At 36.3% G+C, this 17,650-nt stretch overlaps 1 protein-coding gene across 1 annotated transcript in view; it reads left to right on the top strand.

Moving 5' to 3' along the window:
• ESR1 (estrogen receptor 1) overlaps positions 1-17,650 on the top strand; it is a 160,277-nt gene that overhangs the window by 97,842 nt on the left and 44,785 nt on the right. The window contains 1 exon segment of the mRNA XM_066179081.1: positions 11,755-12,090. Within this exon segment, the coding sequence (XP_066035178.1) occupies positions 11,755-12,090 (336 nt within the window).

Raw genomic sequence — 17,650 nt, 5'->3', positions numbered from 1 at the left:
TGCCAGTTTCCTGGAACATATGTAATAATGATGGCTTGTTGCAGCCTGCTAAAAATTTCAGAATGCTTTTATCAATGAAGAGTAATCAGGAGCTGTATGGGAATGTATATCTATAGGAAAAGTTTAGCAAACTAGTAAGTGCATAGAGCAGGAGAGATGATATCCCATGTATTTTGTGTGTAAAGAGCTAGTTAGATTACAGACTGGTTCCTCCTTTCTTTCGCACACCTAATGTTTACTTATGCCATAGAAAGTCTGGTGTAAGGGAGAAGAATAATTCATCATGTTTGTCCTTTCCTCAACAAATCATTTGTAAGTCCAGCAAAGGTAGGCCAAGTCAGGGAATCTTAGGAGAAAAAGGGAAAGACTAAAGGAAAAATGATCAGTTTTTTCTGCACTTGAGATTAGATCTGCATTTATCTCAACTCAAGGATTAGGAAAGAGCTGAGATTTATTTTTTTAATCTCAATTTTGAGATTCAAACAGGAGAAAGATGTAAAATCTGCCTTTGCTTCTAGAAGTTAAGACAGTGGTTGATTTTTTAAATGAGATTTTATGTATTGATCTGAACATCCTGGTTTATGTGGTTAGAAATGTTCAAAAGGTATGTAGTTAATATCACAGTTATGATCCAGAAAAGATAGAGGTTCAAGGAAGGCAAACTAAAACCAGAGAATCCATATATGAATATGCCATGCAGATTTAGCTTTGACCTTTGTACGTATGGCAGATCAGTTAGGATTTATAATTATGCTTTATGTTGATGACATTACATTTTTCATTTGGCACATTTACATCCAATTACGCTTATGTGTATTTAACTAATGACCTACTGTACCAGTTTTATGTTTCTCATGTCTCTTCTCTAGCATGCAGATTCTATTAATTTTTTGACTATTCTATATGTTACTGTTTTACTCTCATAAAATAGTAAAGATTTCTCAGCTAGTGTATTTTAGATGAAAGTAGTCCAAAAGAAATACTGCAATTCTGTCCAAATATCCTTTCAAATATAAATATTCTGGAATCTTTATTTTGTACTGTGGCTCTCACCTGAGAAAAGTCATCTGGATTTCATCCTTTCCTTTCCTTTTACGATGTTGCGAGATTTCTATAGTCACTACAGGAACTGGCAGTTCAAAAATAGTCAGTGTTGTGCTATTTTTTGTTGTTGTTGTTGTTGTTTTCTTCTTCTAAGAAACTAAACTCAGTTTATTAAAAAGGCAATCAGGATCAGCATAAATTGTATCTACTCTTATAGTACTAGTAAAAATGCATGAAGTTAATAACCAGTTCATAGGCAAGAGTTTTTAAATATTTATTTTTTAAAATCTTGGAAAAAAACTCTTGAGACCTCTCAGTTACAAGCAATAAATCTGTCATGTCTGCAGATGACTTTGGGGAAGGTAAAGTTAATGTACATGAGGTAAAACATTCAAAGTTTTTCTGGAGTTGTTATTGATCCCCTAATGTCCACATGGATGTGTAGGGAAGAAAAACCTTTCTTCTAAATCTAGACCTTTATAATTGTCTTTATAATTTATCTTCATTTCTCTCAGATGAAGATAAAGGTTAAGTGAATATTCTTGTAATGCCATCTGACTTAACTGTTAAGTGATAATGCTTAAATTTTTTTAACTTTTATTTTTTTTTCTGAGTAGAGTTATGAAGATTTTCTCTTTTAGTAGATATAACAGGAGTTTTTTAAAAAATAACAAGATCATGTAGCTCTGTGGTTAGCTCAAGGTTCACACTGTTCTCCAATAATTCCTAGTTCTTGAGATTGGATCTTTTAGTTTGAATAATCAACTCATGCTCATCTTGAAGGATTTGCCTTTTTTTAAGCTATTAATTCTATAATAGGCTTGAATATTTTTTTGTCTTATCTCATTTTTATGTCTGTCTCCACAATTTGCATATGATACAACTTTTAGAGCGGAAAACACATGTAGTCTTTCCTTCCCCTAAATGTAATCCCAGTTTTTCTTCTGTACTACATTAGCTGAGGTTTCTCAGTAAATTGTAGAAGTTGCCAAGTTGTGACTTTTATCTGCCATTTAAGTGATATGAGTAATAACTGATACTAAATATGGACTTTCGGTAAATATTGGGGAAGGTAGACAAAATCTTTATTAAATGTCTCTGGTTAATTCTAAACAAATGATATAGAATATGGTTGCTGAGGTTTTCCTCATGGAAGGTTACTTTATGCAGAATGAAATATTTCATATGTATTATTTTTACTAGAGTAGACACAACTGAAATATGTTTTAGAGGCTTCATGTAGAAAAAAAAAGAGGCTTCAAGTGGCCCTTGAACTGTGTGGTAGGAACATATACTTACGAGTTCTTCTTATGAGCTCCTGTGGAAATTGTATTGATTTTTTTTCTTCCCCCTTCTTCGGTCTTTCAAAAACTTTCAGTGCTGAAGAGTTATTTTTTTCTCTCCTCTTGTATTTGCAAGTGTTTCTTTCTGCATCTGTTACTATGCTGCTTCAAGAGACAATTAGACTGCACGAATCTCTGCTGATGCAGTCGGCATCTGAGGCATAATTTACAGCGGTTATTTTTTGTCCAAATGCTTCATCCTCTCTGAATAAACCCAAAGGACCTTAAAATTGTGTGTTATTATTTACTCTGTGCTCCCCTGTTTGTATGTGAGGATAAAGTGGACACATCGAATAAAATCCTTCCCGTGTCCTTTTTACTTCTCTTCCGTTTCAGGGGAGAGAAGCCTTGTTTATGTTTACAATCTGCTGATGCCTCTTTCAGGCTTTTTTCTGTTCTGGTTTGGAGAAGCGTACTCCAACTTTCACATGATGGAGGGTCCCAGCTTTCAAATGGGGTTGTTACAGCAGTTGCAACGCTGAAACTCCATATGTAAGGTGCAGGTGACCTCTGCTCCAATACAGACCTTGTTTTCTGTTTCTCCATTGTTTTAAAGGTTTTCTGATGACTTGGGCCCAAAGACCCTAATTTTATTAAACCAAAACCATCTTATTTTATCATTTTTTTAAAATTATTTTTATAGTGTGGTAAGTGATTCGGGTTTTCTACTAATTAGCATGGTGCTTTCTTCCCCTCCTTTCCATGTGTGGCAAGACAGATTTATCATTAAGTGCTGTGTTGGATCAGTGTGCTAGTGGAATTTGTGGCTATGGCAAAAAAATTGCCATAATGCTAAATGCCAGATACCTAACGAAAAATCCATTATTTGCCTGATAGTCCATGTTAAACCACCCTGACACCTACATAATTCTTTGAATTGTTGAATGCTGACAGCTTCTTAACATCAAATCATAGGAAATGTGGCCATCAAGGATTTGAGTGCTCATGTTCTAAATTTAGATGGTGATTATGTATATGACATGGGGTATTTACTGTCTTTGAACAGCCTGAAATCTCAGGTTGTAGAGAGAAGATACTGTGTACTATTTGTTGTGGTAATGAAATACAGTGTTACAGCACATTTGAAGCTTACATCCTTCAGTGTTATCTTCACAAATTATCTGAGAATGCTTCAGAAAATACTGCTATACAGCCCAGGGAGTGAAACCTATCTGCTGGCCGTAACAGAGTGCTAAAACCACATGCCATTTGACTGTAGAAACTTCCATTAACTCCTAGAGATTGGAGTCTCTAGGCTCCAGTTTTTCTCTCACATTCATTTGAAATAGTTACCCACCTCTAAGCCAGTCTGATCCAAATTGACAGTCTTGCTGAAATTTAAGATAAATTTTTACAGGGAAAATGAAAAAAAATATTTTTCATTCTCTGAGAAGGTCCTTGCTGATTTTCATCTTCAAATGGGGAGATCTATGCTTCCTTGCTGAATTCTATATTCATTAACGAAAAAAGGCTAGAGAGTTATTAAAATCATTCTCAAAAGTAGAAGTAAATTGATGTCTGAAACAACCACTGGATGGGCTCAAGGTCTTCTACATTTTCATGTAATTATCTTTCAATGAACTATTAAAAAGAAAAATTAGTGAATGAAGGAAAGTGGGTTGTGGATGTGAAATGATTCTGGTTTGTTCGAGGAGAACCTTAATGATACTTAATAGACATACTGTTCTGTACTCAGCCAAATTACTGTGTAGGTGGGGCCTGATAAACGTATGAGGAAATGCACTCTTTAAAGTTGTAATTGTTGGGCTGAAATCATGTACTTGTCCACATATGAAGCAAGGTTTTGTGAATATTCAACAGTTTTCTGGGAAAAAAAGGTGAAAATGAAATCAGAATTTTTAGTGAAATATTTTTCTTGTCATCTTTGCATCCTTGCAGAGGGGATCACTGCCATTAAATTGTCACAAAATACAATATTTCTGTGTTCTTCCCCCAAAATTAGAAAGAGGGACCATAGTTGTGAACACCTTTGCCAAAAATGACTTCTTTTCCTATTCCACTTCATAAAATAATCTGTGCTAGAAGGAAATCTAGGACGTCTTTCGTTGAGCTACCTGCTCAAAACAGATTCAACAATGAATTTATACATGGTTAAGACTTTTCGCAGTCAGGTGGACATGGGATAAAATGGGAAAAAATGTCTTATTCTTAGTTACATGCTATAGCTGGATATGTAAAAAAAAATATTACTGCAGAATTTTTAATATTTAACTCTTGAACACTTGTTTGAGATTGTAAAGCTGATTGTAGTCATATATTTGTTTACTTTGCCTTTTTGGCCTTTTAATACTTTTTTTCTTGAGTAATTCCTAGAGTACTAGAGCTATAAGAGAGCTCAAGAGGGACTTTTTACAAGATAATTTAGTGGTATGACATGGGCTAATGGCTTCAAACTGGAAGAGGGTAGGTTTGGATGAGATATTAGGGAGAAATTATTTTCTCTGAAAGTGGTGGAGAGACACTGGAACAAGTTGCTCAGAGATGCTGCCCCATCCCTGGAAGTGTTCAAGGCCAGCTTGGATGGGGCTGTGAGCAACCTGATCTAATGAAAGGTGTCTTCGCCCATGGCGAGGAAGTTGGAACTAGATGATCTTTAAGATCCCCTCCAATGCAAATCAGTCCGTGATTCTGTGATTGTATGATTTTGGTTCTTCTCTTAGCTAGACGTTTACAGTTCACTTCTAGCACTCAGTCCTGGTATCAGGTCAAACACCTCCAATACTCAATTAACTTTATTAATTTCTAAAATTAGCAATTAAAATTTCTTCTTGTCTTTGAAATTTATACCAATGGACTCACTGTCCTATAATGACTGGCTTTCCCAAATCATGGTTGATGTAAAAGTAGAGGAAGTTCCTCAAAAGGCTTTATTGTGATCCCTGAAATGTCTAAAGGCTCATTGTAAATATTGTCTAGAAATGGAGCAGTTGCCATACTTACTGTAACCAAAACTTGGCATGAGTTTATCAGGAGTATCAGCACTGAAAGGGATTCATTTGAATGATGGATTAATCGAAATTCTCTTGTTTCACTTCTACATGTCCTAAGATGCTCTTTAAAACATGTGCAATGACTGCCAAAGATTGAATACAAAAGTACAGATTAGGATGAATCATGCTTTGCACCTTCATCTTTAATTAATAGATCATTGGTTCTCAATCTGCACATTATGAATAGTCATTAGAGACCGCAAATGACATTTGCCTGCTTGTTAACAGCTATTTTTTGTCACCAGGTCCTTAAGACTTTATATGGAAGACCAGCTTTATGATCTACATTTTAGTTATTAGAAGTTCTGTGGCCCTGAGATATGTAGTGTGACTTGATCAAAGAGTAAACTGGTAGCAGACCCAGGAGTTGAACCAGAACATCTGGTTCTAAGCGCCAACTGTGACACCTCTCACCCTCTGTCTCCAACAGAAGGGGGTCCTGATTATAGAGGAGAAATAAAATAAGCCCCCAGTTTCGAAAAGGATAAGAGATATTTAAAAAACACCAACTCACATAAATAGACATACGGCACTCAGGAGTTGAAAAGATTGTAATATCCAGGTGCACAGACTGAAAACAAATCTGTTACTTATTTATAGATATCCTTGTCAGAAAACAGGCTGTTAAGCACTGTCACTTGGGGCAGGTCTGTTTGAGATTAGACATTAAATTCTGATTAATCTTTTTAGACGATTTCAGACAATGTTTCTCATTTAAGCTAATTGTCAACCCACCTGGGTTTTCAGCATAATTTTCATCACTGTTTCATTTTCCAAAAGAGAAATGGGAATGAAATAAGGGGATGATTGTCTGAATCATATTCAAAAGAAGTATTTATTAGGCTATAAAATTTGAATTCGGAAAGTGTTGTTACTTTTCTGTATCATTTGGTCACAGTCATAGCAGTCATAGCTTCAGCAATCTCCATCTGTTACAAATCTATCAAGAATGAAATTATATTATTGACTTCTGCTTACATACAGCAGCTACAGTGACCTTATGTTTTAAAGGAAGCTGTAGGATTCAGGTTTATTTCCAGTGAAGCATTATAAAGCTATTGAGCTCAGCAGAGGTGTGCCTAATGAGGCCTACCTGTAAAGTGAAGTTGCCATAAGAGGCTGTTAGGAGACAACTGCCTTACTTGCATCTGCCCTTTGGGCTCTAAAGCCAATTGCACTTAGACACTCAGGTGTGTGTCTGTGAGGGAACTCTTGTCTCGTTCACACTGTTTTAGTCTCTTGCTTTGGCTAATGGCAGCAATGACACCAAAGTGAACCTTGACTCAGCCCCGGAGGTCTTTTCCCAACAGTTTAGTAAATCCTTCCCATACCTGGAAATTTGAAGAGAGGCTTTTGAATTTCTGGTCACTTCAAACCCAACTTTAGTTTCAGGAAGGTAGGTTTATGTCATAGGAAAATCTGTTTTTTTCCTTTGCAAACACTGGTGTAAAGGATTTGCATGGCACCTCTGCAATGGCCTGCTCTGTGCACTCTCCCGTAACACTCTGATCATCAGTGGGATGATTGACTTTCTGCCTCTCTGACAGATGCCTTCTTATTTATAATTTCTTTTACTTACCAAATACATTTTGTCTTTTATTGCCAAGCAGGATTTGTTTCACAAAACACTAGAGATTCTTTCTCTCTAAAACAGAGATTATTTCTCTCTGGCCATTTTCAACAGGATGACAATGAGGTAGGTTGGTCTTGAAGGGCAGTAACATTGTTTAGAAGAGGAGGTGTTTCCAAGCACATTTGAAACACTCTTTTGACAAACTGACAAAATTATAGGCTGTTAATGCTTCAAGGCTGTGTGTGTATATAGAAGTGTCAAGTGTCTCTCCTCTTGGGTCTACTGACAAGGAGCAGAAGTGTGGACAAAGAGCCTCAGGTTCAAAGGTTGTTCCAGGCTGGGAAGTTAGCCAGTAAACCATTTACCCGTCACTGTTTCCAAACCAATCATAGATCCATCTTTTTGTTGTCCTATTAAACAAAAAAAAAAAAAAAAAAAAAAAAAAAAAAAAAAAAAAAAAAAAAAACAACCAACCAAAAAACCCACAAAACAAAACAAAAACAAACAAACAAAAAACCCCCAAAACCAAAAGCAAGCAAACAAACAAAAAACCAACCCCAAACCCAAACAAGAAAAAAAAAAGTGTGGCTACAAACTTCTGTTGATTGACCAAATTTCTAGCCAGAAAGAAATTGAAGAATATTATACCAACCAGATCACAGGAAATAAATTTAACCTGAATAAAATTTGAAATTATGCCTGCATCTTCAAAACTAAAATGCATTATTCTGTAGTGCACACAAGCCAAGCAAATTTGATTCTAATTGGGCTCCTCCTTTTCTTCCTCTAAATATTTCTGAATATTTTGTATAATACCAAAGGTATAACAGTGGAGCTTTGTTATTAGCAATAGGTAGGAAAAAAATGGTGTTGTATAGCTGAGATTCAGTGCTCATTCAGTGCATTTTTTATTTTGGATCTTTTGTTTTAATGATCTGGAATTAATTTTTTACTTTGTTTTAATGATGTGGGAAAACACTAGGGAAGTATTTGATATGGTTAACATTTCTTCCACAAGCATACACTCATAGAACGTTGAGTTGGAAAGGATGTTAAAGGTCATCTAGTTTCAACTCCCCTGCCATGGGAGTGTCATATACAATTTTATTGTCCATATGCAATTTTTTTCTTATCAGGTTCTAATGATTTGATAATATAATTACTTAGCAGTTTTGAAACCTGTGTACATGTCCAAAAGTCTGACTGAATCTATATATGAAGTTTTATAAAACTGCCTTTGAAAATCTTGGCTCTTGTAGCTTTAAAACTCAAGTGGAAATTCTTTTAGAGCTCTTGCAAGATGCACAATACTTCATTTTTTGCTGGAATATTGTTTTTTTCATAACACTTGACAAATAAGGTCCCTTTATTGGCTGAACTGTCAAATCAAAATTTATAAATTCATATATTCAAAAAACCCTTAAAAAATCATTGCACTTTTGGCAAGGAAAACGTAGTTTGATAGAGTTCCCTTTTTTGGAATTAGTGACTGTGCATCACTATTATCTCTTTCTAACAGAGATAAAATTGATTAAGTTGAAGGAGATTTGGGAGCACTTGCATTTTTCAGAGAGATACACCCTCCTATTTAGTCCAAGAAAATGATTAAGTTTGTTACTTGTCCATCTAGGGCTTAGGTAAAGAGTTAGTAGCAAGATCTATAAATCTCTGATGAATGTGATACTTATACAGATTCAGAGACCTTTCTGTCTGTGATCATAAAAGCTGGTGATGTGATGCAGAAGGAATGCATACTCTTACTGACTTTCTTTCAGACATATTCTCTACAAAATCCAGTAGTAAAATTACTACAGTTGGTTGGTTGGTTGATTTTTTTAAAATCCCAAAATAAAAATGCAAGAAGTAAACTTGTGTGGGGCACCTCCTCCAAACTGGTTATGTTCGGTGCTCTGCTTAATGCACCACTTGTTTTATTCCAAGGTGAAGAAAAGCCAGTGGTAGGCTTTCAGATGAATTAAGAACAAAACTATTGTTCTTATTTAACATGTGGTTTATTTGTAAACAGCTAAATGTGCTTACATTTCCCACCTTTCTTCTCTTATAGTAAAATCTTCATCACACGCTCGCTTTACTTAGCGAGACAAGCCTGGACTACGTAAAAAGCAAACCCAAAAAAGTCTGATCTTCCAATAATCTCTGTGATGGAAACTTTGTCCTGAAGTTGCCCTACTTATTTTTATTAACCTTTAATGGATTCTGTTCTCTAACACATTTGGCCCACAGCTTTTTAATTATACCACCTTCTAATTCATTCACACTGTCAGTTTTCTTTCTCCATGGCGTGAAAGAGAACCTCTTCCTGTCTGTCCTGAACCTTGCGTGGGGTATTTTCATTTGAAACCTTCTTGTATTAGAAGAGAAACTTTAGTGTTTTGTACCTTATTCATCTTTTTGCTATTCCTGATTCTGTAGTCTTGTATCTGGCTTGCCGGCCAAGCAGATATAGACCATTTAGATATTTCTTACAACAGAGTTGTTTCACATTACAAGTCACCTTATCAGTTTTTTTTTTCTTATCCGATTTTAATTTATTCTTATATCTCTTTTTTATTTTGGGAAGAACGGAACTGCATGCAGTGTTCACTTGTAGTGTGCCTCACGATAATAGACTCTGTGATTTATGAAGTTGTTCTATCCTCCCTTCCTTTCCTTGTAATTTCTAGGCTTCTATTTACTTTCTAAACTTATCTGATGTTTTTATAGTACTTTTCTAACCCCAACTTCTTGTTTATGAATTATGTCAGCCTATCTATTTATGAGTATGTTGAACACCACAGACCCCAAAGATTCTTTCTCTTTGAAAAAAAGTTTCTAGAGGAGCAGCAGATAAAATTTGGAATGTGAGAAAGTTAACAAATGCTTTAGTTTCTATGAACCATGTGGGCTTGTTTATGTGATTATATATACATGTTTCACAAGGAAAATTTTAATTCAAAACCATTAAATTGATACAAAGCATAGAATAAAAATATTTGTTACAGATAGAGCATGCCTGCTATTGAGTATTGCAAGGAAATTACCAGTGAGGCTATCTCTGTGATGACAACTTGCCAGAATAAGTCTTGTGTTTTTCTGAATAGCAAGAATCTCCCTCCCTCTCCTTAACAGAAACTGTTTTAGTGGTAGGAAAGATTGGTATTGCTGAATGAAAAATGGGAACAGCAACGCACTTAACAGTTCTGGCTTAGAAATAGTTTAGTGAATGGGAAAATGTAGATAGGTTGAGTAATAAGGAGTGATGAGAGATTTATTGAACTCCCTTTATCTGAATAGATTACTGGAATAGAATCACAAAGATCGCTAGGTTTTGAATGTATCAAACATAAAATGTGAATCTCCAAATACTAATTCAGTGAAAGTCTCACCATAGTTGAAGAAAGAGAAAAAGAGATTTAAAGATTTTCTCTGTTTCTTTGAGGCTGGAAAGGACCAACATTTATATGAAAGCATGTTGTATGTGAGATGAAAATGCTGCCAACAAAGACTGGGATTTTAAAGGTTTGAAATTTTGTGGTGTGAAGAGAGCTGAGAAAATGTTGTGTTTCCCTTTCCCCAACCATTAGAAAGACCTGTACCGGTTGCTTGCAAGTGTGTTTGGTTTGGTTTTGGTTTAAATGTTTTCTCTTCCCTATTTCTTGAATGGTTTACATCTTTATTCTCTGTAGATACTTTCACATTTCAAGCTGTGATGAGTCCTGCTTTTTGCTATTGCATGAGAACTCCAGAATAAGCTGCATCATAAGCTGCCTTCTCCTCATATCTCAATTCCTTGTGCGCTTTCCTTGATACTTGGTTATCCTCCTTTGCCTCCACTTGATGATGGATTTAAGTTTCTGACTCAGTCTCAAAATGCCTGTTACTCCGCCACTTAGATCCATATTTAACCTTCCCTTTATGGTTGGAGTCCATGTGGGCTTTATCATTATATTTTTCTTGTAACCTTTCCACAAAGGGAGATTTTGTTCCACTGCAAAGGTCTTATGTTTGAATTGGTATGGCTGACTTGATAATATCCTAAGGGTCAGGGTCATGCAGTGCAAAGCACATTGCAAAAATGTGCAGTAATGACAATAATGGTTTCTGTTGTGGTTATTTCAGCCTTTTGACAGTAGGTCTCCCACATTAGAATCTGAGGTCACAATTATCTCTCCTTTTCATACTTATGTTTATCTACTTAAATGGCATTCTTTATTGCTGTATAAACTCATCTTATGATTGGAACTTTCTTATATATATATTTTTATATAATTATGAAGATTACAGGCTCAGTAGTAGGATGCTGTTTAATTAAAATAATTGATAACCTTAATCAAAATATTCTAGATAGTTTTTAGAGCAGCTTCTGTGATCCATCTGACCCACCAACATCATTGATTTATCACTGATAATTTATAGAATAATGGTCTGCTAGAGGTTGGGACATACTTTGAAGTTTAGGCTACAAAGAAATATTTATTTATTCCAAATAACCAAGTTCTTTTTGTGGGGCAAAGGCAGCTGTACAGTGTCACTAGTCTAAAGTTCTGAGTGAGCCCAACTGAGCTGAATTTTAGGAAGGAGTGCACTATTGCTGGCACTGTACTTTACAAAATAGTTTTTCTGTCCGACTACTGATGTAAGATTCCTGAAGAAGTCTTCAGAAAATAAAACAAGGATCAATGCTGCCTGGGTCTATCAAAAGCATCTGCTGTTGACTGAAGCCAAGTGTATATAATACTTAAGTTCAAGGAAAGGAGTTAATTATATTCTTGTGTGTCTCTAGGAATCCGGAAAGACCGCAGAGGTGGGCGAGTGATGAAACAAAAACGCCAGAGAGAGGAGCAGGATTCCAGGAATGGGGAGGCTTCTTCAACAGAGCTGCGAGCTCCCACCCTTTGGACAAGTCCACTTGTGGTTAAACATAACAAGAAGAACAGCCCAGCCCTGTCCCTGACGGCAGAACAGATGGTCAGTGCCTTGCTGGAAGCTGAGCCACCCCTGGTTTATTCTGAATATGACCCGAACAGACCATTCAATGAAGCCTCCATGATGACCCTGTTGACCAACCTTGCAGACAGAGAATTAGTGCACATGATCAACTGGGCAAAGAGAGTTCCAGGTAAGGAAAAAAAAGCCCGAGTCAACTATAAAACCTGTTTACCACAAACAAATAAAAAAACCCCACGTACTTATTATCTGACTACCTATTCTTATTTAATTCAAATTGTTCTTTTAAGTATAAATGCATTAACAAAATTTACAACATTAAACAAAGTTTATGTTATATTGGTCAGTAAAATGCTATACGGCAATGTAAGTGACTTTCAAGGAATGATTTATTCAAGAATAGGTATTTTCTCCTCTCTACAGACTGTTGGGCAGTTTTTTGTTGCAAATCCTTTTTTCCCCCATAAAAACTCAGCAAAATTAAAGGTTGAAAGAGATTATTGTTCAAATCTAGTCAATTTGATTTAATCAAATTATGTTAAGTATTTTGATCCCCTTAGAAAAGGGTTACTCTCATATATTTAATGTAAACCATAAATTCAATATCAGTACTGAGCCCATAAGTATTATTACTATGATTTATTTAATTGCCAGGTTATAGTTTTGACTGTGAATTACAGATATTTCATGAATTTTGGATTTGAAAAACAAATCCAGAATAACAATTTTACTGTGAATTTTTCTTGGTGCACCATGATTCCCCCTTTTCCCAAAAGGAATTACAGAATTGTGGGAAATATGTAACATTTTTCTTTGACTGTATGTTATACATTCATTCATGTAGTTCAATTAATCAATATAAATTAAATGAGAGAGTAGTTTTGTAGTTAAAGTTCATTACCTTTTAAAGTTTTGGTCTACACAAATACTCTTTATAAGTTAAGATTTAAAAATTTATAAAACATTTATTGAACATGTCATAGTTTTATCTTGGTTAAAATACTGGGATACATGGTAATTTATACTTAATTCACTGGAGTGCTGATGTTTTAAGTTTTTACTGTAGCCATTTATTTAATTAAAATTATGTAGATGCTTTAGGAAGGGATGCTAGAGACAACTAACACAACTCTCACCCACATAGTGCATTACCTCAAAAGAATTACACCCAGGTTAAGCCATTTTTCTGTTTTCCTTCATTTGAACTTGGCAAGACAGTTCCTGGTAAATCAATAACCATGTCTTTTCCAGTCCTTAAGGGTTCCCTTTTAGCCACTTTTCACATGTCACTTTGTGGGCTCCAGCTATGATCAATGAGAACCTGTGTGTGTTTCATTTCTCATCGTATCTTATAAGAAATCACTTGAGAATTTTACTCTTGACAAAGTCACGGTGGTTGAAGCCTGATCTACAGTCTGTTCAAGTCAAGGGCAGTTGTGCTGTTAATTTAGATATGTTTTGCATCACACCATTACAAAAATGCTTTTGAAAAAGGAACCAATGTACACGGTGTTAAAGTTATTCACGATCAAAACAGATAAATTCAAATTACCTTTCCATGGATTTTTAGAAATATAATTAGTCTGAGTCTGTTAAAATAAAGTAATTTAAATTCAAGATGAATATTCCAAAATCATTATGAATGACAACATAATGAATTCATTATGTAGTCCAACTGGAAATATTTGGTTTCCATGACTTTTGATTTTGAGAGTGTAATTAATGGAAATGTGCTTAGAAATGAAGTAACATTGTCAGAGAACCAGGATCCGTTTTTTATCTCTCTCTCAAACTGTCTGTCACAAGATGCTGCAAACTGGCAACAATCACAAAATTGCCTGGTTTACCAAACATAAACTTAAAATTTTAAGAAAGTGTCTGACACCAGAATATCAAATGTATAAGATTATCAACTGTTTGTGCATATCCAATGTATTTTACATTTACATTTACATAAATTGTGAAAATATCTCCTAAGGAGAAACCAAGCCCAGGGACTTGACCATGTATATCCATTAATAAGTACTCCAGCAGGTGAGGTTTTTTATAGAACTGTTGAACTTTGGCTAGAACTGAAAAACAAAACTCATTTCCCTGCCGTAGTTTGATCAGTTAAGCACTCTACAAATAATTATACCAAAGGAAAACACCAATTATACCTAAATCAGGACAGAGAGAAATAAAAGAGTTTGGGGGTTCTGAAAGTGGTGGACACCTAGCTGGTTCTTGATGTTGTGCCATGGAGAACAGCATGCATCTACAAAAGCAGAAATAGAAGTGTTTTGATTTCAAAAAAATTCAGGTCCAATTGTTTACCTACCTCTACAACTGGGGTTTATGAGAGTAAGAAATTTGGATCTAGGTGCTTAAAATATATGTGTCTTTGTAGTCTCTTATTCGGTCCCTAGGAAAGGTTGGGTGTACCTAGTTGCTGATACTAAATTTTAGAAGTACTGATCACCTTTCAAAGACTGGGTCAAAGTTTCCTTCTGCTGGAGTATATTTGGAATACATGTACAATAACAGAAATGTGTCTGACAATATAAATCGTATTTTTACCTCCTCAGAACATTGTCATTGACTACTCCATTTTTGCTAGAAATTATACCATAAAGCCTAATCAGAGAGGATTTTTGTATATGTCATGCATGACCAAGGGAACTGGGTAACTTTTCTCTGTTAAGTATTTGGTGTAACAGCGTTGTGGAAATCCACTCAGTTATTTTTTCAGCTAATTTACGAGGGTTTCAAGCATCAGGATCAAGGGTAAGAATATTTTTTTTCCCCTGAAAAGTGAGTGTCAATAGAAATACATAAATATCAAGTATACTATGAATATAAATTTTAGCAATAGAAAAAAGAAGTTGCAGGAAACAGCTTCCCCTACACACACATTTCAAGCCATGGAAAGATTGTGCAAATTAATTTACCTACATGCAGGATGTAGGAAAGCAAGGAGTAAAGTCTATACGAGTGGCTGAGTTGAAATCATATTTCGTAGTGATCACAGAATCACAGGATATACCATCTTGGAAAGGACTCACAAGGACCATTAGGTCCATGTCCTGGCCCTGCACAGCAACGACCCCAAGAGTCACACCCTGTGCCTGAGAGTGTTGTCCAAATTCTTGTTGAGCTCTGTAAGGCTTGGTGCTGTGACCACTTCCCTAGGGAGCCTGTTTCAGTGGCCGAACACTTTCTTGGTGAAGAACCATTTTTTAATACCAACCTAAACTTTGCCTGACATAATTTCAGGCTATTCCCTGGGCCCTGTCACCACAGAGGAAAGAGATCAGTGTCTGCCCCTCCTCTGGCCTCATGAAGAAGTTGCAGACTGCAGTGAGGTCTCCCCTCAGTCTACTCTCCTCCAGGCTGAACAGACCAAGTGACCTCAGTTGCTCCTTATAGGGCTTCCCCTCCTGGCCCTCCTTCGCATGCACTCTAATCCTCTAGTATTGTTGCATTATAGCACCCAAACCAGCCCCCAGCACTGCAGGTGAGGCCGCCCCAGTGCAGAGCAGAGCAGGACAAACCCCTCCCTTGCCTGGCTGTGATGCTGTGCCTGATGTCCCCCAGGACAGGGTTGGCCCTCCTGGCTGCCAGGGCACTGCTGGCTCATATTCAACTTGCCGTAGACCAGGACCCCCAGGTCCCTTCCCGTGGCGCTGCTCCCAGCCTCTCATTCCTCACTCTGTCTGTACACCCAGGATGGCCTGTCCCAGGTGCAGAACCTGGCACTTTCCCATGTTGAAATTCTTATGATTGGTGATTGCCTGGCCCTCTAATTTGTTTAAGTCTCTCTGCAGGGCCTCCCTTGCCCTCAAGGGAGTCAGCAGCTCCTCCCAATTTTGTATTGGCTGTGAACTTGCTCAGTATCCCTTCCAGTCCTTTATAAAGAAATGCTGAGGAAAGTCCTCAAAACGAGATGAGTATCTTTGCAGACATGCCCTGATTGGGAAGGTCATAACTCATCTCAATCTTTATTGCAACTAATTCAGCATCAGTTCAAACTTGCTTAAACTGCCTCTGCAAACTTGGATGTGTTAACCAGTTTCTGGGGAAAAGAAAAATGTCTTCAATACCTAGATGTAGCCTGATTTTTGTCTGCGGTCAGAACCAGGTTCTCCTATGACAATGCAATTCACATTATGCTGAGTACATAAAAGCTGGTTTTAATTTTTTTCTTTTTTTAAACCTTGGCCACTAATACAAGGGGGGGTTGGCTGATGAAATGAACAAAAATCTTGTACAGTGTCTTATGACATAAACAAAAAAATTCAGGATGCCTGATTCTTTAGATGGCCTACTGGGGGTTTAGGCTGCAGTCCTCCCAGGTGACCTCTGCAAGATACTGATGGTGCCTTTTGATTGCCCCAGCCAGCTGAAATAGCTGGCAGCTGCACATGAGGTGGGTCCAGACAGATTGTGGTGGGCTAGACTTTGCATGTAAATTGATCCTTTTACCATTTAATTGGGACAAATCACGAAGAATCACATGTAGGCAAGGTATCAATGTAGATGAATGTTCGTTTCTGAATCACATATTACTGAAAGATACGCCTTCTTATGCTCTTGGTTTAAATAACATCTTGGGGATATAGTACCACATCCAGAATAGTCTTTAATAAAATGAGCAAAATCTGTAAAAAAAGTGCTTTTCAACAGAAATGCTGTTAGGTCAAAGGAATTAACTTACTGTATTTCATTATTTACTTACTGTGTATTTAGTTTAATGCCTTATGTGGACTACTGTATTTTCTAAATGAAGACGGCATTTTCTGTGTAATCAACCAAACATTTTTGGTGCAGAATCTCTTGAGCTGGTAAGAGACATTATGAGCTTATGCAGTGAGCTCATGGTAAAGGGTGTAGCTTTAAAGAAATTTTGTTGCAAGGGTGAAATCTTTGGCAGTGCTGCTAAAATCTTGTATAACTATTTACTACAAGTACAGTAGCTGTACAAGTTAATAGCCCTAAAATGGTACACTGGGCATACGGGCTTTGAAGTTTTGAGATGATTCACAGCGCTGTACTTATTTTATGGCTTCATGAACCGAGGAGATAAACATTTTGGCACTAGGGTGTTTTTTTTTTCTTTATTTCAAAGCCACAGAGGTTGATATTTTCTGGAGATATTGTTTTCCTATTTGACCTTTTAAACTGCTCTGTTAAATCAGGAACAGTGTGTAAAAAGGCCAATAGCCGCAATTTGAGACCGCACTTTAGTGGCACCAAACCTTGAAGAAAAATTGTCAGCTTGCAGTGGAAGGAAATATGTCTTAGATGAGAGTGGTATGTGTTTATAACCATTTAGGTGTAGGAATGTTTATAGAGCTTCTAAGTGTGCTGATCTTCCTGCCAATAATTTACATTTATTTTAAAAAAGGAATGGCTTGCAATTCCTGTAATAATTTTTAATGACATTTTCAAAACAGTGTTATTTTAATACACCTTCTGTTTTACAGTCTCTTCTCCTTTGCCTAACAGGCTTGCTGTGGGGATTTCTAAAATGGTATTAAAAAACCTACCTATTTGCTTATCTCTTTAATCTGTTGAAGTGATACTCTCTGCTCCCCTGCTTCTTAGATGAAAAACAGAGGAAGCAAATCTGTAAGCAAAAAAGAAATGAAAATAGGCATCTGGATTTTACTTTATGTCTGCTTTTTGCTTATTTAATTTCTGTGAAGTTTCAATTAATTACCATGAATGTAATAGATAAGTATCAAATATTA

Source organism: Chamaea fasciata, unplaced genomic scaffold (assembly GCF_029207755.1).
Source record: "Chamaea fasciata isolate MVZ Bird 193981 ecotype frontalis unplaced genomic scaffold, bChaFas1.0.hap1 SCAF_3, whole genome shotgun sequence".
NCBI lineage: Eukaryota > Metazoa > Chordata > Aves > Passeriformes > Sylviidae > Chamaea > Chamaea fasciata.
Note: the sequence above shows the minus strand (reverse complement) of the source record. Positions and strands in the feature narration are given on the sequence as shown.